We start from the raw sequence: 24,470 nt of genomic DNA, 5'->3' as shown, positions 1-24,470 counted from the left end.
GTATAATTATACAATTATAATCAAAAGATTACAGTGAACTTGAATCTCTTGAAGGTGTTGGATATTCTGAAACGGTGGTGCTCAAAAACAACACATTCTGCTCTCAAAATTTTCTTGTAGTGAAAGTTAACCACATCTTCCACAGTTGGTGATGGGCTTTTCCCCTTCATGTGAGAACAAGAAATTAAGGCTATTCAGCAGTAAGGTTAGAGATGAAACACACAAGATAAATCATTAAGTGCAACTTTTCTCATATTACCTCCTTTGAAACCAAGCCAGTGATGAATAGCTGAGGTCAAATGGTTTATCTGCAAAACACTGAACTCAAACCATTGCAAACCCCTGAGCTCATAAAATGTGAAGTATATTGAATACTATGCTGCTGCTGCTGCTGCTGCTAAGTCACTTCAGTCGTGTCCGACTCTGTGTGACCCCCATAGACGGCAGCCCACCAGGCTCCCCCGTCCCTGGGATTCTCCAGGCAAGAACACTGGAGTGGGTTGCCATTTCCTTCTCCAATGCATGAATGTGAAAAGTGAAAGTGAAGTCGCTCAGTCGTGTCTGACTCTTAGCGACCCCATGGACTGCAGCCTACTAGGCTCCTCCATCCATGGAATTTTCCAGGCAAAAGTACTGGAGTGGGGTGCCATTGCCTTCTCCAATTGAATACTATAAAGTAACTCAAAGATAGGAATTGGATTTAAGTATCTTCTCTGCAAAAGATGTCTCTGCTCAACAGACTATAAGCATCTGGAATAATTTTACAGTTAAAACAGAGTCAAGGAGAAGACTTGACTTGTTTGAACCCAAGTGCCAGAGAGAACAGTCTGGGTTTTAACCCGTTTTGTCTCCCAATTCCAAGTTCACATTGTCCAATACCCAACACTGAACTCCTGGGAAGTACAGCCTCTTACGAGATCAACATCACACCAGAAAGGTGGCATCACCGGGGGTTGGCAGCCAAGACACGTGGGCGGAGAACAACCTAGATCTATCAGTCACTGAAACACCATTTTATCTGTGCTTCTTTTTGATGACAGCCTAAGACGCTCAAGACTCAGCCAAATGACCAGAAAAACCTCATGAAACTAACAGAGCATTTAGAGAAGTCGTCATGTGGATCTCATGGGAACACAGCTGGTGATGCAGCTGCCGCCACTCCTGCTTCTCAAACACCAGCTTCTGTTGTAACCAGGAGCTGCGAAACCTCACTGAAAGAGCCCTCCTCAAGCCTGAACATTTTTTATTAGGGGAAAAAAAAAAAGATGAGGGGACAAGAGAGGACCTGTAGGATATTCAGTATGAAAATACTCCTTCGTAAGTGACTTCCCTCATGGTCCAGTGGCTGAGATTCCACTCACAATGCAGGGGCCCCAGTTTCATCCCTGGTCAGGGAACTAGATCCCACGTGCCACAACTAAGAGTCCACATCCACAGCCTGAGGCCCCACGTGCAGCAACGAAGACCTGGCACAGCCAAATAAATAAACTAAAACAACAGTAGGTTGGAATTGTGACAGAAGGGAAATTCCACGTGTGTGTGTGTGGACTGCTTATACCTCTGAGAGGAGAAATTAAATGATGCCCAGTCACTGAAGGCAACTCAAACTTGGGAAATAACACTGCAATTTTGAGATTCGAGTTTTATTTACAAGTAAATGAAGACTGTCCCCTGTAGCCGCTCATTTGGGGTGAGAAGAGCAATGTAAAGAAGTAGCTGTTGGCTCCACAGTGATGAGTGAGAGGAGTCCATGCCACTATTTCTTTAAACGATGATTTTGTAATTAAAATGAAAAAAAAAACAAAAACAAAAACAGAACACATGATTTCTTCATGTTGCATCTGTGAAAGAATTAAAAATAAAAATGACTTTTCAAAACTCTATAGAGTCTCTCATCACATGTGTGAGGTAACCAGGCTGTCACTTCGTTTAGTGACAGCCCTGCTGCCCAAGAGCGACAGTCTCTGCGCAGAAGACTTAATACTCCTCGAGAGTATCTGCCCGAGGGATGGACAGGCCTCGATCCTTCAGGGCCTGGACTTTTAGCTTCTCGGCTTCCAGCTTGGTCTGCTGTTCCACCCTCTGTTCTTCTAAGATTTCTTCAATAGACACTTGCTGGAGAGGTGTGTCACTCTCCTTTTCTAAGTCCTACAAAACAAGCAGGTTTGGAAAACTTTACCTCGTGATCAAGAATAGAAAACATCACAGATACAAAGGCAAACGGATTCCTATATCAGGCTTGAGTTATTTTACTTGTGCCAGGGCACAAACACCCTATGGACAGATAACACTTTACAAAGGAATGGCTGGCAATGCTCCTATAGAACACACGGGTGTGGTTTAACAGGAATCAGTATCAGTGTGCATAACAAACCTTTAGTCTGTGCAAAGTAAAGTCCTACATGAGTTAAGAACTACTTTTCTTACAGCTATTTCCCCAACCCCAGCAAATCCAAGAGAGAAGTCACCGAAGTCAAGGTAGCTTAAAATAAATTTTGTATTTATACATAGTCAAAGTCAGCCTAATTTCTGGAGCTTTTTTTTTTTTTTGCTAAAAAGTAGAAAACATTGATTCAAAGTAGAACCCCTGACCCCCAGCCCCCAAGCCAAAGGCAATCAACTGGCCCTCTGTTAACACAGGACTACTTTCTCCCCCATGGCAACTAGTCTTCTGGAGAAAACCTCAGCAAACCAGTTGGGTTAGTAAACCATTTTGGCCCCAACATTCTTCACAAATATTGGCTACATTTCCCATTTAATATGGTAAAATATGCTAATATTTTTATTTTTGAACATCCTAAACATCTGATAACCAACTTGATAATGCAGAACTTTGCTATAAAATTATCTATCTACTGACTGTTTCTTCTCCTTAAGAAGTTTATCTAGGTATCACTTGGTGTTTCTGTAACATGGAAAGCCTCTACGGACAGGGTACTCACATTTCTCATCCTCCGACTTTTACTTAAAAATCTGGGAAGGCATCAACGCAAACGCCACCTCTCCAAACGTTCCAGCCTACCACTAGATGCTAATCTGCAGAGGCGGCCAAGGCCTCGGAAGCCACAGCGGTGATACCACGGATGGAGGACTCTCCCAGAGAGGTTAGAGCGAAAGCCACATAAATTCCATAAGCAAGCCCTGCCCTCAAAAGTTAGCTGCATCCAGCAAAATATATATTATCAAGTGTGATCTTCCCTCACAGCCCATGGGCGGCAGAAGGGAAGACAATGTTCTTGGCTCAGTGTCCTACCTCCTGGACTTCCCAATGTTATGCACTGAGCTATTTGTGTGGTTATGACAATGCTGTTTCCCAACAATCAGCTTATTACTTAAGGCCGTGTGTCTCATTATCCTTGAGGTAGAAGCCAGGGACTTCACAAACAACTGCGTGTCTACAGAATGCAAGTGGCTTCTAGTTTTGTGTTTTCCTAGAATTGGTACACGTCTTCAAACAGACCATCGATTCATAGAACTGTGGAAGCAGTCCCGAACCATATTTCTTTAGTAATACCACTATAAAAAATTCTGCAGAATCTGAACCGTTAACATACCAAAAAAAGAGTACTCTTCTCCACGAAAGGGCTCCCAGGAAACAATGACACTTCAAGAATAAACACACATTTTTCTCTTCACATACATCTACACAGGGCCGTGTCTGTGCCAATGTAACTGGCACAGAAAGCGTATCTGTGCTGTTTTCTATTCTTCAATTCAAGCAGTGTGTGTGTGTGGTCTTGTGACTTAAATCTTTCCCCCGATAGCAAAGTAATACATTTCCTCTCTAAAAGTTAAATTCAGAAAAGTAAAAAAGGAGGAAAAAATAATCGCCCACCATCCTACCATCCAGAGATTGGCCAGTTCCTCTGAATATACAGTCAGACGACAATCCCGACCCCTACATCCCAGTATACCATGGTGCTTTACATCAACCACAAAAATATTTTTAAAACTTGAAAGTTACTTCATATATTTCATAGCAATTCTTGGACAGCATTGATTAGGTCTTTCTATTTCCAACATGAACAAACATGACCCTGGCAGAATTACCTCCTTACTTTCGCAAATGGTGTATAGTTAAAAACTGCTACGAAAACAAACAAACAGAAAAAAACAGCTACAGACCAAGCCACTTCTCTCCAAAGACTTCTGTAAACCTGACTAACATGTGGCTAGGGATTGTGAAATGCTACTGAAAACTTTAAAGATAAAATCAAGGTTTGATTTTCCTGGAAAATGCAATAATCAGAAGCACCAGGATCAAGTCAAAGATATTAAATAAAGCACTTTTAAAGTAACTGTTTAATGTAAACTGTGAAATCATTTTATCTTCTTTAAAAATCTCGTAGTTCTAATATATATTTTGGAGAAGTAGTTTTCTAATGGTTCACATACATACACACTCACACCTACAGAAACACCACTTGAGAGGATTTAACTTTTCACTTGCCAGCTGGCTTTCCTGACAGATAATAGGAACCTCCTCCTTGACTGGGAGCTAAGAAGCCAAGTGAGGTTGAGTCCATTCTCAGAAAATGAAGAAAGGCTTCTGCTGCAGTCACTCTTTCCCCCTGCCCCCTTTAAAACACAGATACCACACTGTACACGCCATGTGCCTTTCCCCCAAACCCAACTACCTGTACGCCATGGAAGACCGTTTGCAAACAACTGTTTAAATGACTACAAAATATTCCAGTGTTAGTAAGCCATATTTCATTGGACTGTTCTTCTCTCACTAGGTATCGGGCTTCAATTTTCTGCTACTACAGATACAAGAGTAATCTTCTAATGAACACAATTGTGTGGGACAGTGTTTTATATATATAATGGCTGCACCACTCAGCTCCTCAGACTTAGTTCCAGGGATTGAACCCCGGCCTCTGCGGTGAGCGTGTGGAGTCCTAACCATTGGACTGCCAAAAAACTCCCATGTAGGACAGTATTTTTTATGATATCAGGTAAAAATCAATGATATTTTATTGCTAATGGGATCAAAATCTTTAATATGCCAGGAGGCACTGAAACAAAGCTAACTGTTCTCTGAAGCTCTCCTTTTACAATATCCCTTTCTTAAGCTAATTTGGTGGTTTCCTGTGAGAAGCTGGGTGAAGGTGGAAACATTTTTTCCTTCTTGAGAAGACAAAAAGAAACCTAACCAGTGTGATTGTCAAGAGCCATAGCAGCTTAACAGTTTTCACTTACTATTTCTCCTAGCAGGACCACATTTTCTCCTCTGACCACAAAAATCCCTCGAGGAATATCACCGTATTTTTTGCCCACATGAATACGCTCCACAGTCTGATGTAGCACTAAGTTAGCTATAAGTGTACAGGGAAGAAACAAAGACATTTAGTTCAAATTACTTTACAGGTAAAGGTCCATAACTCAATCAGTTATCTTGAGTAGAAACGATTAGCTGAACATGATTTTCAAACTTTCTAATTCTGGAAAATGCTAAAATTTCAAACAATCTCATCCTATTTCATTCAGATACACCACTTGGAGATTTTTAAACAACTGCAAATAGAGTGCTTGGGATTATGTTGCACTAATACAAGAAGGATGGTGGAAATAAATGAAGAAAATTAAATTCCTTATGAGTTAATTGCTGATAGCAACATGACTATAAGAAAATATGATAAGGTACTTGGAAAACTCTAAAGTCCAAACAACTGCAGAAATTATCTTTTTTTTAGAAGGAAACATTTTTTCTACTTTGTGCAGGTATGTGTGTGTGATGATTTACCAAAGATTTAACTTTGTTTCAGTACAGATGATTCATTTAATCCAATGTAGGTATTCATGGATTATGATACAACAGTAATCTGCTTTTTTCCCCTTTTGTTAGATGACTATCATTTGGTAATCTGAGAGTAACGTTAGTATTCACTACTTTCCCCTCACGTAGTCTGATGAATTTGACTTAAGGTTTAGGACCACAATCTGTGCAGAATAATTACTTTTCTTCTTTCAGTTGGTACTGCTGTCATCTTTGAAGAAACAACAGTACTATCATCTGTGATTCTTATAAGTATTTCAATTATGTTGTTCTTCCTTAGGCCCAAAGCCACTGACCTAGCTCATGTCCAGCAAATGTTGACATGAACTGGAAGTTCCTCAAGACAGGAGCAAATATAAGGTCTCTTTAGAAAAACGCAAGAGACAGAATCAAGATTAAGACCTTGAGTCTGATATATCCCAAAGTATAAAATCCTGAGCTTAATGTTGGGGGTCCCTAAAAAGCTTCAGGAAAGGCCTCTGACCCACTTTTCATTGGACAGGGAGGGACTACCTTCAGGGCAGGAACTGCTTTGAAGAGTAGTCGCACCCAAGCCAATGTACAAATGAGCAGCCTTTTCAGTAGACTGAGTGTATTTCTATCATCTGGCTCCCTCTAATGGGGAAAATAAAAAATAGTCCAAAACACTGTAACCACATGTTCTAGTAGTGAAAACCAGTTTTAGAAATAAAATATAAGCTTGTAAACACAAGCTTTCAAACCACCTAATTGTAATTTAGAAAACAATGATGTACTGACTTAAAACACTATTTCATCATGCCAGGTACATGAAAAAAGTTGCAGATAAACTTCAATACGAAACAACATAAAAATACAGTGGGCAGCTCTTATCATCCAGAGGATGGGATGATAAAAGCCACCATGGCTCTTATCATCATGGACTCATGGTAAGTCCATGAGTAATACATACCAAATTGATCAATGCTTCTCAAAAAGCCTATAAGTGTCCTTCCATCTCGAAGCAGGACCAAGTGCTTTTCTGGGGAGAGGAAAAGAGATCTTTAAAAAATGAACTGTTAGCTTCAGCGAGTTTACAGGGAAACAAAAACAGAGTTAGTAGCAGATTAAGCTTTCCATTTCCTATTACAGAGCATTTAACGCAGAGTTCATTGAGAAACTAGAGGGATGACCAAGGCAGCTGGGGATTAGTTTAGATGAGAAGATGGGTGGTGAAAAGAATCTAAGAGGGGCAGCAGAGTGGGGAAGGACTGGGCACACAGTCAGGGGGCCCAACGGACCGGCTCCAGATGCCAGTGCTTGACAGTTAAACCCTGTCAGCAGCATGTCAGTTTCTATACCTGCCAATTTGGACATTTGATCTAGATGGTCTTTATGATTTTAATTTTCCAAAATTATTTTCCCCTCATCTTAGAGAGTTTCTATTTCACACTTTGGAATCAGAGACGGTTTTAAATAAAAACAGTACCAAAGACGTGTAAAATGAGGATGCTGATAATAAAACCAGAACAAAAATTCAACAATATATTGAGGGCTATGTGCTGTTCTGGGGCCTAGATATATAGTAGAGAATAAGACTCAGAGTCACCAACCTCATGAACTTATAAGCCTGGTGGAGAAAAGCAAACACGTTTAAAAAAATGACCTATGGTGATTAGTCTAGCAGAATAAAAACAAGACAGCAGGATAATATGAGAAAGGGAGGGAAAGAAGCTATAGAAGAGAGGGTGGTGGGGACTTCCCGGGTAGTCCAGGGGCTAAGACTCCGCACTCCCAATGTAGGAGGCCCAGGAACAAGATCTCATATTCTACAACTAAGAGTGTGCACGCTGCGACTAAAGATACCATGTGCTGCAACTAAGACCCGGTGTAGCCAGGTAAATAAACAAACATGGGGGGGCGCGGAGAGAGAAGGTGGCTAGGGAAAACCCCTCTGAAGAGGTGACTCTGCGCTGACACTGAAGAATGACAGTAAGCCAGTCACTAGAATAGCTAGCAGACTGAGCTACAGGGAAGCCCAGAATAGCTAGCAAAAATCACTTATTTGTCTTTAATGCCATGCATAAAGTACTTTCTAAGTCTTCCCTGGTGGCTCAGAGGTTTAAGCGTCTGCCTGGAATGTGGGAGACCCAGGTTCGATCCCTGGGTTGGGAAGATCCCCTGGCGAAGGAAATGGCAACCCACTCCAGTAACCCACTCCAGAATCCCATGGAGGGAGGAGGCTGGTGGGCTACAGTCCATGGGGTCGCAAAGAGTTGGACACGACTGAGCAACTTCACTTCACTTTCTACATGCAGAACGTGGACCATAAAGAAGGCTGAGCACCAAAGAACTGATGCAAGACTCTTAAGAGTCCCTTAGGCAGCAAGGAGATCAACCCAGTCAACCCTAAAGGAAATCAACCCTGAATACTGGAAGGACTGATGCTGAAGCTGAAGCTCTGATACTTTGGCCACTTGATGCAAAGAGCCGACTCAATGGAAAAGACCCTGATACTGGGAAAGACTGAGGGCAAGAGGAGAAGGGGGCAAGAGAGGATGAGATGGTTGGATGGCATCATCAACACAATGGACATGAGTCTGAGCAAACTCTGGGAGACAGTGAAAGACAGGGAAGCCTGGTGTGTTATAGTCCAGGGGGTTGTAAAGAGTGGGACACCACTGAGCGACTGAACAACAACAAGATGCAGAACAGTGCAACAAGACAGTGATTCTTTCCTGAAGGAATTTATAGGCTTTTTTTTTTTTTTGCTATAATTAAGTACCACAAGAGGGCAAATCTTAATTACATGAGACTGAGAGAAACTGTACCTAGCTAGAGGTATCTGAGTTGGACTTTAAAGTCAAAGTGAAGTTGCTCAGTCGTGTCCGACTCTTGGCAACTCCATGGACTGTAGCCTACCAGGCTCCTCTGTCCATGGGATTTTCCAGGCAAGCGTACTGGAGTGGGTTGCCATTGCCTTCTCCAATGGACCTTAAAAGGTAGATAATTTTTGGCCATGGGAAGAGTGACAGGGACTGGGAAGAGGAGGGAAATCTGTAATTTAGGCAGAAGAAAAGGGAGCTGTGTATCCAGACGTGTGGCTAAAAGTTGAGGGTGTGAAGGGAATAGGAGATGAAGTCAGAAAAGTACTGGGAGCAGGCTGAGTTTGGATGTGACTTCATGGGGAACAAGACAACTCTGAAAATTCAACTGGTAGAAAAAGAATGGTTTTGAGGATATTACCCGAGTCTGAGACATGAAGAAGAGACCTGAAGCAGGGCAGAGATGGGAAGGGAGAGGATGAGAGGATCAAGACGCTGCAGTTATAAAGGATGGAATTGGTCAACCAAGAGTGTTTGTATATGTGGATATGTGTGTGAGAGAGTGGGAAGCTAAGAGATGGGTTAAAGATGATGCAGGAATTTTGAGTCATCTTGTCAGGAAGGACCATGTACCAAAAGTCAGGAGTGAAAGAAGCAAGATCCCATGGAAGGTGTTTTGCTGTTGTGATTCTCCAGTGGTATCAAGACATCTGTGCAGAAACGTCAGCTGGCAACTGGAGATTTAAGACTGGAAGGCCAAAGAAGTCTGGATCAGAGCAATTTCCGATATGCCCACAAAGAGGTGATACCATTATTAAAGTCCAGGAACTCTCCTAGAGATTTAAAGAAAACAGCAGCCAAAGATGGAACCTAGGAGTCCATTTATTTTAGGGAGCAATAACTGTTGCCGAGATAAGAAAATCATTGTTGGAAAAATCAAGAAAATGAAGAATCCTATGATAATGGCATCACAGTGCCAAAAAGGGGAAGGAATGCATTAGACAGATGTCTTTTAAGATTGCAGTTTCAGAAGTGTGTTGACCAAAAAATCTGACTGCAGGGTGACAGAGGTGGTCTACACCAGGTAGCCAGGAAACAGCTAAAATGGGAGATGATTTAAGAGGTTTAGGGGTACAGATATGAAAAAAGGAATGGGAATTTGATGGTGAAATATAACTGAAAAAAAATATGACAGACAAGAACATACATGAGGGGGAGCAAGAGATATGAGCGAAAAAGGGTATTAATGGATTCCAGAAGCAGCTGGAAGGAAAAATAAATAAGACACAGACTGAAAGGGAGGAATACTTCCAAATGAGATGAGAAGATGTGTGAAAATTCAGAAAGACTGAGGAGAGAGGAGGAAAGTGTGTGTGTGTTGCAGTGAAGGCTGCATATGAAATCATTCAGTAAAGGAGGAGCTTGGAATCTGCAAAAAGGGGTTAGAGACTTGAGAAAAACAATTACTTTTGTTAGAATGGCAGGATGGGCTAGGGATCTCAAATAACTCAGATACATAACAAGAGAGGTGAGGGCACCATCCTCAGACAATTAGAATTAAAGATTTCATTACATGTTACAGACAGGCGTGTACAGTGGTTATTCACACATGAATTTGATCCAAGCTACACTACATTCCCTTCAGTAGTAAAATCACTAATTTGGATCTAAAAAGTGATTTCAGAGGATAGGAAGAGGATTTCATCACAAATTCATTCTTTACATACACAGTAACTGCAGAAGATTGCTGAACTTGTTTGGAACTGCGTGGTAACTGTTTCGCAGCAATTACAAGTTAATGAGACAGATCACACAATTGTGCACAACTTTAAAAAGTGTTGTTTTAGGAGTAACTCACAGATGAGAGTTTGGAAAAACAAAAGACAATTGATACAACCGAGCTTTTCTTCAGGATAGTGACTAGGAATAAGGGAGGTCTTAACAGCAAGAGAAAACTAACAGAGGAAAAAAGTAAATTTGAAGTGACTCAGTCTTTCTGGAAAAGTCACTACCTAGTCTGAAAAGCTGCTGCTGCTAAGTCACTTCAGTCGTGTCCGACTCTAGCGACCCCATGGACTGCAGCCAGGCTCCTCCATCCATGGGATTTTCCAGGCAAAAGTACTGGAGTGGGGTGCCATTGCCTTCTCCACACTGCTGCTGCTGCTGCTGCTAAGTCGCTTCAGTCGTGTCCGACTCTGTGCGACCCCATAGACGGCAGCCCACCAGGCTCCCCCGTCCCTGGGACTCTCCAGGCAAGAACACTGGAGTGGGTTGCCATTTCCTTCTCCAGTCTGAAAAGCTAATTACTATCAAACGGTAAAAGACTGCAAACGGCCACACAGTATAAACCCTACGTTCAGTGCTAATTAAGTCCAATTGCTGTTGTATTACTATTTTTGTTTCTGCAAGAACCCTTTCTCTGAGAATTCTCATTCATCCACCCAGTAACCACCTGGTACTTCGAAATACCACAGGTGGGAGACGATGGACCGGGGAAACGGTAACCTTCACATGTGAGCTTCAGCAGCCGCATCCCTGAAAAGCAGAAATGAATTCAACAGCTTGCCCGGGAGATCCGGTGGAAGCTGCGAGAGGCGGGATACAGGCAGAAGTCGACAAAGTGGCAAACGGTGTGTCCCGTGACTCCGGCATCCTGCTAGGATGCCAACGCCGGACGTCCAGAACTGGACTAAATACACACCGCCCCCGGCCCGGACTCATTCTATCAGCTTCCTCCTTAAGAGGCACCCTCCTGGGAGGAAGGGTTTCACCCTAGACTTCACTCTGAGGAGATGAACTACTCACTGTCGATGTCCTCGATGAGGCTGGCGGTGCCAGGCATATAGTTCATTTTGAGTCGAGATGGAGCTGCAGCGTATAGCGGCGGTGGGCCAGCGCGTCCCACACCTCCTTCCTCCCACCGCGGTCGCCGCCTCTGCGGGACCGGGACAGGAAGCCGGACCCGGACCAACGCCGCCGCCGCGGCTTTCAGCAGCCGGGGCCTGCCGGAAACGCCGCCATGTACACCACCCACTTCCGGGGCCACGTGCCCGCCCTCAGGAAGAGGCGGGACCGTTCATGTGGTTACCCCCGCCCCGGGATACCCTTTCCATATCCCTGACGAGAAGGGGAAGAGGCGTCTAGTCCGCACGGACAGTGCGGAGGTGTGTTCTCCTTTTTAAGGAACGCTCGTTCTCCTGCTTCCTAGACCCCAGAGACACAGACAGCCGCCCTCGGCCTCTCAGGACGCGGAAGCGGAGGCGGGTGGCGGGATCCGGCCTAGGATTGGCTGTTGCAGGCCGACCCCCTTTCCCTGCGGTCCATTCGCGCTTCCCCGCCGGCGCCTGCGCGGTGGGCCGGCCGTGAGGGGCAGGGGGGCGGGAAGCGCCTGGGGGCGGCAGAGCCCATGTCGGCCTTGAGGCGCTCGGGCTACGGCCTCAGTGACGGCCCGTCTTATGGCCGCTACTATGGGCCTGGGGGTGGAGATGTGCCAGTGCACCCGCCTCCGCCCATCTATCCCCCACGCCCCGAGCCTCCCCAGCCTCCCATTTCCTGGCGGGGGCGCGGGGGCGGCCCGGCGGAGACCACCTGGCCGGGGGAAGGCGGAGGAGGCGATGGCTACTACGCGTCTGGAGGCGCCTGGTCAGAGCCAGGTCGTGCTGGCGGAGGCCACCAGGTGAGCTTTGCGCCACCGGTCCCCGGGGTGGGGTGGGGGAGTCCGATAAGGGAGTCTTTGGGGGTGAGGGCTATTGGGATTGATACAGCTCCCAAGAGTTCGTAATGAATTGGGTTTCGTGCGTTTTCCAAATACGGCTTTGGAGAGACAAGAGACTAGGATCGTGGGTGGGGGTATATGCTTGTGTTTTCTCTGCCCCTCCTCTTGCTCTTCAGCCGTAATAAATGTCTTCTTACCAGGGGGAAAAAAAAAAAAGATCCTGCGCTGAACCTGCTAAGCTGAGTAGCAGGCTGCGAATCTCTCGTCTGGGGGATGAGCTTGGGCAGGAGTGACCTGGCTTTGCTTTTCCAATCCTCACAATTTATCCTGCGTGGTTCGTGGGGGCCGCCTCTCTCCAAGGACGGATGTGGCTGCAGCCCCCTCCCGCTGGGAAGGAACGCGAAGGAAAGGGAGGGATCTGGGCATTTAGCCCTTTGCCCCTAAAGCATAGCCCGGTATTGAATCACCGATCATCATCAGTGTTGGAAAGCACCTATCCGTGGGTTGTGTGTAATCTTAACGGTGACTGCAACGTAGATGTCATCACAGCGTCCCTGTTTTACGATGGAAGAACTGCTGACCGTGAAAGGTTAACTCACTTGCTCGATATATTAAGACCTCTGACATTTTATTCTGTGTCGTCGTGCCGGAAATATACTTCTGTTTTGTTAATGCAATATTCTTCGTAGAGGATTACGGTTCTATGGTGAGGGCACACCTCTCCTTGTCTTCAGGAATTATAACATTCTCATTGGTTGAAATGTAATAATGAAATTCCCAGACATTGCCGGTGGAAATGTAAAATGGTTCAGTGTTTTGGAAAACGGTTTGGCAGTTCCTAAAAACGTTAAGTGTACTGTTAGCAAGCCTGCTGGTAGATATATACCCAAGAGAACTGAAAACATGTCCACATAAGAACCTGTACACACATGTTCATAGCAACTTTATTTATAATAACCAAAAAAGGGAAATATCCCAAATGCTCATCAACTGAAGAATTGATAAAATATAGTATATTCATACCCCTGGAGGGAATGGCAACTCAATCCAGTATTCTTGCTTGGAGAATCCCTATGGACAGAGGAGCCTGGTGGGCTACAGCCCATAGGATCGCAAAGAGTCAGACAGGACTGAAGGACTAAGCACAGCACAGCACAGTGTATTTATACAATGAAATTATTTAGCCATAGAAAGTAATGAGGTACTGAAACATTCTTCAAATGGATGAACATTGAAAATGTGCTACATGGATGAAGACAAAAAGACCAAATATTGTATGATTCCATTTTTTGGAAAATTCCAGGATATAGAAATCTGTAGAAAAATTTGTTGTTTCCAGGGGCTGTGGACCTGGGGACATTGAGATAGATAGATAAAGGGTATGGGGTTTCCTTTGGGGATGATGAAAATATTCTGAATTTAATGACGATAACTGCACAAGTCTGAGTATATTAAAACCGTGAATTGTACACTTTAAAAGGGTGAGTTTTATGGTATATCTTTAAAAAATGGTATGAGAAAAAACATGTAGTGAGAGGTTAATTGTTAAGAAGGTCCATAATTTTTCTGTCTAAATCTGGAATAAGGAGCCGTGGGATTTTGGTCCCATGACGGAGTAGCGTGATGAAATACTTGGCCTGTAAGTAGGCAAACTAGACTGAGGCTCACTTGAAGGGATAGAGGGGAGGCCCGCTGAGCTGAAGACTCTGCCTGGACTTGCTGTGGTATCAAAACAAAAGTATGTTTTGTTTTTGGTTAGGGTTAGAGAGGACTTCCTAGGTGGCTCAGCAGTAAAGAATCCGCCAGTTTCCATCCCTGGGTCGGGAAAATCCCCTGGAGAAGGAAATGGCAACCCATTCCACTGTTCTCGCCTGGGAAATCCGATGGACAGAAGAGCCTAGCGGGCTACAGTCTGTGGGGTCACAAAAGAGTTGAACATGACTTTGTGACTTTTTTTTTTAAGGTTAGAGAAGTTAAGATCTCAGTGTCATGCAGGGAGTTGTTAGGTATGGTGGAGTACAGGTGTGCACACAGGTGGGTGATGGTGCTGGAGGGGTGGAGGATAAAGCTGGAATGTGTAATGGGCATTTGTAAATCATTTCAAGAGTTTTTCAGGCAGATATTTTTGAAACTCAAAAAGTATCGGATATTAATTTCTTAGGCAGCAGTAGGAAACTAATACAAAAGATAAAGGTGATGTCCTACATACTACAAATGTCTTTTCTAAATTTGTGGCTTGTCTTTTGGCTTTTTTGTGGTTTTTGACATATTTTTTGCAGTTTTACATAGTCAAACATGTCAGACTTAAAAAAGATATCAGTTCAGTTCAGTCATTCAGTTGTGTCTGACTCTTTGCAACCCCATGAATCGCAGCACGCCAGGCCTCCCTGTCCATCACCAACTCCCGGAGTTCACTCAGACTCAACGTCCATCAAGTCAGTGATGCCATCCAGCCATCTTATCCTCTGTCGTCCCCTTCTCCTCCTGCCCCCAATCCCTCCCAGCATCAGAGTCTTATCCAATGAGTCAACTCTTCGCATGAGGTGGCCAAAGTACTGGAGTTTCAGCTTTAGCATCATTCCTTCCAAAGAAATCCCAGGGCTGATCTCCTTCAGAATGGACTGGTTGGATCTCCTTGCAGTCCAAGGGACTCTCAAGAGTCTTCTCCAACACCACAGTTCAAAAGCATCAATTCTTCGGCGCTCAGCCTTCTTCACAGTCCAACTCTCACATCCATACATGACCACAGGAAAAACCATAGTCTTGACTAGACGAACCTTTGTTGGCAAAGTAATATCTCTGCTTTTGAATATGCTGTCTAGGTTGGTCATAACTTGCCTTCCAAGGAGTAACCGTCTATTAATTTCATGGCTGCAGTCACCATCTGCAGTGATTTTGGAGACCCAAAAAATAAAGTCTGACACTGTTTCCACTGTTTCCCCATCTATTTCCCATGACGTGATGGGGCCAGATGCCATGATCTTCGTTTTCTGAATGTTGAGCTTTAAGCCAACATTTTCACTCTCCACTTTCACTTTCATCAAGAGGCTTTTGAGTTCCTCTTCACTTTCTGCCATAAGGGTGGTGTCATCTGCATATCTGAGGTTATTGATATTTCTCCCGGTAATTTTGATTCCAGGTTGTGCTTCCAGCCCAGCGTTTCTCATGATGTACTCTGCATATAAGTTAAATAAGCAGGGTGACAATATACAGCCTTGACGTACTCCTTTTCCTATTTGGAACCAGTCTGTTGTTCCATGTCCAGTTCTAACTGTTGCTTCCTGACCTGCATACACATTTCTCAAGAGGCAGGTCAGGTGGTCTGGTATTCCCATCTCTTTCAGAATTTTCCACAGTTTATTGTGATCCACACAGTCAAATGCTTTGGCATAATCAATAAAGCAGAAATAGATGTTTTTCTGCAACTCTCTTGCTTTTTCCATGATCCAGCAGATGTTGGCAATTTGATTTCTGGTTCCTCTGCCTTTTCTAAAACCAGCTTGAACATCAGGAAGTTCACGGTTCAAATATTGCTGAAGCCTGGCTTGGAAAATTTTGAGCATTACTTTACTAGCGTGTGAGATGAGTGCAATTGTGCGGTAGTTTGAGCATTCTTTGGCATTGCCTTTCTTTGGGATTGGAGTGAAAACTGACCTTTTCCAGTCCTGTGGCCACTGCTGAGTTTTCCAAATTTGCTGGCATATTGAGTGCAGCACTTTGACAGCATCATCTTTGAGGTTTTGAAATAGCTCAACTGGAATTCCATCACCTCCACTAGCTTTGTTCGTAGTGATGCTTTCTAAGGCCCACTTGACTTCACATTCCAGGATGTCTGGCTCTAGGTGAGTGATCACACCATCGTGATTATCTGGGTCGTGAAGATCTTTTTTGTACAGTTCTTCTGTGTATTCTTGCCATCTCTTCTTAATATCTTCTGCTTCTGTTAGGTCCATACCATTTCTGTCCTTTATCGAGCTCATCTTTGCATGAAATGTTCCCTTGGTATCTCTAATTTTCTTGAAGAGATCTCTAGTCTTTCCCATTCTGTTGTTTTCCTCTGTTTCTTTGCACTGATCGCTGAGGAAGGCTTTCTTATCTCTCCTTGCTATTCTTTGGAACTCTGCATTCAGATGCTTATATCTTTCCTTTTCTCCTTTGCTTTTCGCTTCTCTTGTTTTCACAGCTATTTGTAAGGCCTCCCCAGACAGCCATTTTGCTTTTTTGCATTTCTTTTCCATGGGGATGGTCTTGATCCCTGTCTCCTGTACAATGTCACGAACCTCAGTCCATAGTTCATCAGGCACTCTTATCTATCAGATCTAGTCCCTTAAATCTATTTCTCACTTCCACTGTATAATCATAAGGGTTTAGGAAGCCTTTAAAACCTTACTCTAAAACTGTGGGCCATGGACCAGAAGCTTCAGCTTCGATAGGGGGCTGTTAGAAGTGCAGACTCTTTCCTCCTCCATACTTACTGCTGCTGCAGATTAATAAGATCCTCACGTGATTCGTATGCATATCATGTTTGAGAAGCGTTGCGCAATGGAATTGAACATATTGAGATGAGGTTGCTCTGAACCACTACAAAGGCTTGATTCTATATTAATGTGTTTAAATACAGCAGGGAAAAATGGAGAACCTCTTACTGTTTTCTTTTCTTTCTTTACCTTGTTAGCTATACTTGCAGTGCTGTAGTTTGATTCCTAAGCTTGCAGCACATACATCACCTAGGAGCTTGTTGGAAATGCTGTATCTCAGGCCCTGCCCAAAGCTTTTAACAAGGCATCACTTTGCCAATAGAGGTTTGTCTAGACAAAGCTGTGGTTTTTCAGGTAGTCACGTACAGAAGTGAGAGCTGAACCATAAAGAAGGCTGAGCACTGAAGAATTGATGCTTTCAAACTGAGGTGCTGGAAAAGACTCTTGAGAGTCCCTTGGACAGCAAGGAGATCAAACCAGTCAATCAATCCTAAAGGAAATCAACCCTGAATATTCATTGGAAGGACTGATGCTGAAGGTGATACTCCAGTGCTTTGGCCACCTGATGCGAAGAGCCAACTCATTGGAAAAGACCCTGATGCTGGGAAAATTTGAGGGCAAGAGAGAAGGGGGTGACAGAGGATGAGATGGTTGGATGGTATCATCAACACAATGGACATGAGTTTGAGCAAACTCCAGGAGATAGTGAAGGACAGAGAAGCCTGGGGTGTTGCAGTAGTGGGGTTGCGAAGAGTTGGACATGGCTGAGTGACTGAACAACAACAACGGGGTGATTCACATGTTCCCCAAGAACAAGTCATCTGAGAGAGTGCTGAGATAGATGGGAGCGGGAAGCCGCAGCCTCTTACAGCCTCATCCTGGAAGTGATACACCTTCACGCATGCCGTATATTACTAGTCATAGAGACTGACTCCGGTACGGTGTGGGAGGCATCTTCACTCAGATGTGCATACAGAAGGCAGGGATCACTCGGAGTCATCTTGCAGGATGGTTACAACGGGAGGGTTTGGGGAGACAGCTCAGGTTAGGCTCCCAAATTAGGTCAGAAAAGAAAATGGCATGTGTTTGAACAATGTCTGAATGAATGTAGATAGGTTTTTTCCTCAACATTTTATTATAAACATTTTCAAACGTAGAAAAGTTGAAATTGTATGTGAAGACCCACATACCCACTACCTAGATTTTATTAGCATTTATTATATTTACCATGTCTACCTATCTTATTTTTTGGATGTGTTTCAGAATGAGTTACATAGATTCGAAAGGCATTTTCAAAGGTGTATATCAACTAGAAGTGAGGATTGCAGGAGAAACAGAAGGATTCTGAATTTTTAGTATTTCCTAGGATTAACAGGGAGAAGGCAATGGCACCCCACTCCAATACTCTTGCCTGGAAAATCCCACGGTGGAGGAGCCTGGTGGGTTGCAGTCCATGGAGTCGCTGAGAGTCGGACACGACTGAGCGACTTCACTTTCACTTTTCACTTTCATGCATTGGAGAAGGAAATGGCAACCCACTCCAGTGTTCTTGCCTGGAGAATCCCAGGGATGGGGGAGCCTGGTGGGCTGCCGTCTATGGGGTCGCACAGAGTCGGACACGACTGAAGCGACTTAGCAGCAGCAGGATTAACAAGGAAAAGGGACAGGTTTTTATGGGAAGATGTGGTTTAGTTTTGTACCAAAAACTAGGGATCATTTCTTTTTAAAAAACAATGTTGATTTGTTTGGCTGCATCAGGTCTTAGTTGGGGCATGTGAGATCTTTGTTGCATCGTGTGGCATCATTCGTTGCCGTGTAGATGTGAGATTTTAATTCCACAGCCGGGGATGGAACCCCCTTCCCCTGCATTACAAGGCGGATTCTTAACCACTGGACCACCAGGGAAGTCCCACCTTTATTTCATTTCTGCTGGAAACCAGTTTGTGATGGTGGTTACCAAGCTCTGGATGCAGTGTATACGACTGATTAATGAGATGTCTGAGATTTTCTGTTTTTGTTTCCCGATGTCCAGTTTTACAGTCTGTGGCATTGAGGAGTTGTTGTCTGTGGGAACAAAGCAATAGATGTAGGGCTCAGCAGGAAGTCAGGGGATGGAGACAGTGATTGGAGAGTCACCACATGGAAACATGGGTGAATGCCCTGATTGGGTTATGCTGCCAGGGGAGAGCTTTGAGATCTAGGAGGGTGACAGAGAGAGAGAACCCAGAAGACAATGAGTGAGAATACTTGGATAGGAGGAAGAGCAGGATGTCATGTGATATAGACCACTGCTACTTTGAAGGTTAGTGATACAAGAATTGAAGAGAAGCATTTGGATTGGCAATTAAAGTATTGTTGATTTTAATGGTGGGACTTTAAAATAGTATAAAAGTAATCATTGGGGGATTTGGGAAGACAACTAGTGTAAACTGTTAGTAAATGAGGAAGTGGCCACTTGACTGGGATCCGGGGTTCAGGGAAGCATTTTTAGGACTCAGTGGCTTGAGAATGTTTGTCAGCAGAGGAGAGAGAAAGCTAGTAGATTGTGAAAAAAGATACTAACAGAAGGATGGAATGTGGCTTGGGAAGAGGTGGAGTAAGAACTGAGGAAGACCTGAGAAACCCCCTTAGAGCTAGAGAAGGGAAAATGAAGCTGTTGGGAGGGCAGGGTATTGCAGGAGTTCCAGCTCTTGGTTGATGAAGCAGGCGGCTTTCTGAGGGTAAAAGAAGTGGGATGGGATAGCTGGGAACTCAACAAGGTGAATGTTTGAAGCAGGTGCGAGGGAAAAGGGAGGCTGTGTAGGAAGCACAGCAGAGACCCATGTGAGAGTAAAGCTGAGATTTGTGATGATGGGCCAATACAGGAGCAGAAAGTGCTTTTTAGTGATATTTGGAATAGATCGATTTAAAAATAATTTATAATGTATTTTTCTAACGTTTGTGTGTGTGCTCAGTCATATCCAACTCTTTGCAACCCCATGGACTGCAGCCCATCAGGCTCCTCTGTCCATGGGATTATCCCAGAAGGAATACTGGAGTGAGTTGCCATTTCCTTCTCCGGGGGATCTTCCCAACCCAAGGATTGAACCCATGATTTCTGTAGCTCCTGCATTGTCAAGTGGATTCTTTACCACTGAGCCGCCTGGGAAGCCACCTGGGAGTTTTCTAATGATTTTTGTCTAATTCTTGTGGGGGAAAAAAAAAAAATTGTAAAGGGATCTTAGGTAGAACCAGCACTACTCAGATTCCTCTGCTGTTTGATTTGTCTGGGCTGGAGATATTTTTGGAGGCGTGGTGGCAAGTCACTTTGTAAAGTTAACCATATATCCACTTCTTATGGGACTAGATAGTTCTACGATCAATATGAAGGGAGTTGACTTCAGCCTTCACCTGAGATTTAGGTATTTCTTTTCAAAAGAGAAGAAAGTAAACTTGCATTATTTTAATAAAATTTCCTTTGTCACAAGAACTTTAATTCATAATAGTCTCACTTGTAAAAACCTTTTATCATATTTATCTATATCATCTTTTAGCATCACCTTTGGCTAGTTTCAGACAGCACATAAAAAGTTTGGAAAGACTTGGGCACATGATAAAATTGGCAACTTGGTTTTAGAACAGCTTCAGCCAGCTTCCTGTGAAACCAAATGCTATTTCACAGAATGAGTGTCATGTTAGGAAGGCATTGAGCTGCAGACTTTCATTGTTATTGGGAATATTTTTAGATTTGTTCCATTTTGTCCAAAAAGGGGAAAAAAAGCAAAGGCAATCTTTTAAATTAAGACTTAATACAAATAATAATTTTTACTGCTTCACTGAGGACACTCTTTGTCACCATTTTTAAGGGATAGTTCTGTGAATTTTGACAAATGCATATGATTATTTAAGCTCTATCACAATCAAGGTATAAAAATTTATCCACCTTTTAAAAAAAAAAGGACTCTGAGGATAAAATGGAAAAGTATTTATTCATCTCTAAACCGCATTAAAATTACAGAAAAAGAACTGTGTTATTTTAAAAAATATTTTTATGAGCTCATTTGCATAACATGTAGTTAGGTCTGCACGTATACATTCAATATTTCGAATGTGTTTCAGTCAGTTGCAGTCATTCTTTTTATTGCTTAAATGATCGTATATTAAGCCAATGGGAGACCCCACCCCTCTTCTTGGCTTCAAAGTTCTTTTGACATGACCCATTGATTTTTGACTGCTTCTTTGATTTCTGGTACAAGATTTGCCAGGCTTGTTATATAGCCTGTCCCAGATGTTATACTCAGCCATTCCATTAAGAAATCTTGATTTTGTTTTGTTTTGTTTTAATTAGAGAATTTTATTTAGAAGCTATATGTGTCAGGATCCAGATAGGAAGATAGAATCTATGCTAGTACGTTAGAGAGAATTTGATTTAGGAAAGTAGTTAAATGGGTGTTGGAGATCTGAAGAGGTAAAAAGAGAATATGGAAGTAACTCAGAAGATAGTTATAGCAGAGAACAACCTCAGTTCCTGGGGCTGGGGAATAAAGAGGGAGAGATTGTGGAATTAATAGAAACTGGAAACTTGGAAGAATGACCTGTGTCACTGGAACCAAGGAGGCACTGGCATTGGTACTTCCGTGGGAGTTCTCAGGAAACTGGAGGAGCCTGGAGACGGCTGCTGGCCAACACTGCGTGCAGGTTGCGGGGCTTTGCTGGCCTGGCAGTCGCAGAGACTGGAGGCAAGCAAGCACACAGGAAGGATCAAGTCCATTCTCCCCTCCTCTAACCTGGTGCCCCCTATTGGCAGAATCAAACAGTAAACAAGTGATAAAGAGAAGTGTTTACAGACCTGATCTGCATCTCAGAGCCAGCTACAGAATTCTGGGTTTGGAGCTGAGGGCCAGATGTTCAGTCAGTCGTATCCGACTCATTGTGACCTGACTGACTGTTGCACGCCAGGCTTCCCTGTCCTTCAGTGTCTCCCGGAGTTTGCTCAGATTCATGTTCATTGAGTTGCTGATGCTGTCCAACCATCTAATCCTCTTTCGCCCCCTTCTCCTTTTGTTTCAGTCTTTCCCAGCATCAGGGTCTCTTCCAATGAGTCGGCTCCTTGTGTTCGGTGGCCAAAGTATTGGAGCTTCAGCTTCGGTATCAATCCTTCCACTGAAAATTCAGGGTTGATTTCCTTTAAGATTGACTGGTTTGATCTCCTTGCTGAAGGCCGGTAGTTTTTAAGATCACTAGTACAGAAGTTACATTTGGGGTGAGGTGTACTGATTGCTATTGTGTTGTCATTGCTTCTAGACCTTTTAAATGAACAGAGTTATACAAAATGAGCATTTAAGAAGATTTTTTTATTGACGTATAGTTGATTTTCAATGTTGTGACTAAGTATTTTAAAACAAAAATAAATGAGTTCATATTTGTGTTAATTTAAATTTAATGTCAGATTATTTTTCTTCTTAGATTGTATTTATTACTTTAAAATTTTTTTTCAGCTTTATTGAGGTACAGTTAACAAATGAAATTGTAATATATTGAAAGCATACAACATGATAATTTGCTATATGTATATGTTGTGAAAGGATTCTCACCATCAAGAATTAACACATTCATTGCACCTCACATATTTATCTTTTTTTTTTTAATGAGAATACTTAAGTTTTATTCTCTTAGCTAATTAGCTATTTTAATCATTTAAAATACAGTGTTATCAAAAAATATGGAAAGCTTCACGAATTTGCGTGTCATCCTTGTGCAGGGGGCACAATAATCTCTGTTATCGTTCCAGTTGTAGTATATGTGCTGCTGAAGTGAGCACTGTATTTATTAGTTTTATATGAAATCTTGGTTTCTTAACAATATTAAGGTAATTACAAATACTTGTATTAATTCAATCCTGCAATAACATATAAAATAACTTTAAAATAATGCCAGGTTCCAACTCGGGCATGACAGCGTGAGGAGCTCTTGTGGGCCCAGTCCTCCATGAAACTGGTGAAAAATATTTTTAAAACAACCATAATAAAGTCTCTGGAAATTGTCTCAGGGAATTTAGCAAACGAAGAAACATTTATGATAGAAAATGTACTCAAACTCAGTAAGAGTAGTGAGATTCTGTGGGATCCTCCACCTCTCCCACCCCGGCTCAGTAATACAGAAACTCCATTCCAGACTGGATGGCAAATAAAACAAAGCTGCTGGCTCCCCAGGTCCCAGCCATCCTGGGAGAACAGCACGTCAGCATTGCTCATCTCGCCCCCAGCTACTGTTGCAGAGGCCACAGACCGGGCAAGTGCGGTTAGTAGCTGTGTTTCTACCCCAACCCTGACCCTCCCTGTGGAATGGGGGCTTTACCTTGAGCAGGACAGCGGGGCTCTGATCACCCTTTCCCTGGCTTGGAGGCAAGCTGGGAAGGCCTGAGGCTCCTGTCTTCCCTCTTCCAGGTGTTCAGCTCTTAAAGCATGGGTGACTCTCTCAAAAGCACACCCTTGTCCCCAACCCAACTGCAGAATGTGGCTCAGACATTTTTCTCTGGAGGCGGAAGCTGTAAAACCAGTAGGTCCTAATGTTTTCCCAAAGGAACTGACTTTATTTGCATCAGAATATGGCTAACCTGAAGCCTGGGGATGTTCTCAGAAATTTAGAGGTAGTTGTGAAAGGCAGTTGGGAGGAGACTGGTAGATTCATTGCAAATAAAGACTAAACTGTAGGCCAGCTAGTTAGCTGGAGAGAACTGGGGGAAAAGATAGCTGGGAGGAGCCGATTGGAGTCAGAACACATCTCAGACACAGACTTTGGGAGGTGTCCCTTCCAAGGAACCCAAATGTGATTGGATTGGTTTGTGGAACAATTCACATCCCAGGGTCTTGTTGAAATAGTAGAGAAATTAGCTGGAAATTTGTGGAGTTTAACAGCTCCACAAATATTTATATATACTCAGTAAAGAAATTAAAAAGCTGCATTAGAAAATACTCATTGGCTGCAAAAGCAGTAAAGGAAGAATAGAGGAACAAAACCAAATACGAGATATAGAAAACAAAAAGTAAAATGGCAGATGTAAATCCAACTATATCAATAATAGCATCAACTGTGAATAGGTTAAACAGTCCAATCAAAGACAGGGATTGTCAGACTGGATTAAAAAAAAAGATTCAACTCTATGCTGTGTGAGATAATAGAAAAAAATATATATGTACTGATCTCTACCCCAGGTTTTTGGCATAGGTCTCTTGGAAACCCTTGTAATTTCCTAAGTCATAAGTGGAAGAAGCCAGTCACAATTTATACCACAAATCACATATTGTATGATATATGCTACCACTTATATGAAGTGCCCAGGGTAGGCATATCTGTAGAGATAGAGCAGTGGTGCAGGGCTGTGGAATGGCAGACGGGAGGGTGTAGCTGATGGAAACCGTTTCCTTTTGAGGTTTGAAATGTTCTGCAATTGATTGTGGTGATGATCACATATATTGCTTTTGTATATCTGGATATACTAAAAACCATTGGCTTGCACAGTTTAAATGAGCAGATTGTATGGTAGTAAATGATGTCTCAATGAAGCTGTGAACGCAAGTAGTAATACCTGTATTTTGACTAAGAGATAACTCATGGATGGAGTTTAGGTTTCTTTACAGTTTATCTGGTCCTTGGAATATATTCCACTGAGAATGTACAGTCAAAGTAATACAATTTAAAAGTCATTAGGAATAATTATTTTTTCTGTATGGTTA

The 24,470-nt window shown here is 43.0% G+C and overlaps 2 protein-coding genes and 1 non-coding gene across 4 annotated transcripts in view; 1 reads left to right on the top strand and 2 right to left on the bottom strand.

The window, feature by feature from the left end:
- Positions 1-1,627: 1,627 nt before the first annotated feature.
- On the bottom strand, positions 1,628-11,704 carry LSM1 (LSM1 homolog, mRNA degradation associated). The gene is made up of 4 exons (XM_055567088.1): positions 11,368-11,704; positions 6,711-6,779; positions 5,203-5,318; positions 1,628-2,148 (listed from the first exon to the last, which is right to left on the bottom strand). Exons 1-4 carry the CDS (start codon positions 11,411-11,413, stop codon positions 1,978-1,980), a joined length of 402 nt encoding a protein of 133 aa, XP_055423063.1. The 5' UTR covers positions 11,414-11,704; the 3' UTR covers positions 1,628-1,977.
- Positions 11,705-11,889: 185 nt separating this feature from the next.
- Positions 11,890-24,470, top strand: part of BAG4 (BAG cochaperone 4) — a 30,825-nt gene continuing 18,244 nt past the window's right edge. For both annotated transcript variants that reach the window (XR_008709977.1, XM_055567074.1), the window contains exon 1: positions 11,890-12,238. Coding sequence is in view for 1 of the 2 variants with exons in the window: in XM_055567074.1 (XP_055423049.1) it covers positions 11,969-12,238 (270 nt within the window). In the remaining variant the exon portion in view is untranslated. The remainder of the gene's footprint in view (positions 12,239-24,470) is intronic.
- LOC129645113 (U6 spliceosomal RNA) lies at positions 22,451-22,555 on the bottom strand. The gene has a single exon (XR_008711207.1). It is a non-coding gene; the product is annotated as a U6 spliceosomal RNA (small nuclear RNA).

This window comes from Bubalus kerabau, chromosome 2, assembly GCF_029407905.1.
Source record: "Bubalus kerabau isolate K-KA32 ecotype Philippines breed swamp buffalo chromosome 2, PCC_UOA_SB_1v2, whole genome shotgun sequence".
Classification (NCBI taxonomy): Eukaryota; Metazoa; Chordata; class Mammalia; order Artiodactyla; family Bovidae; genus Bubalus; species Bubalus kerabau.
This window is presented reverse-complemented; position numbering and strand designations above follow the sequence as displayed.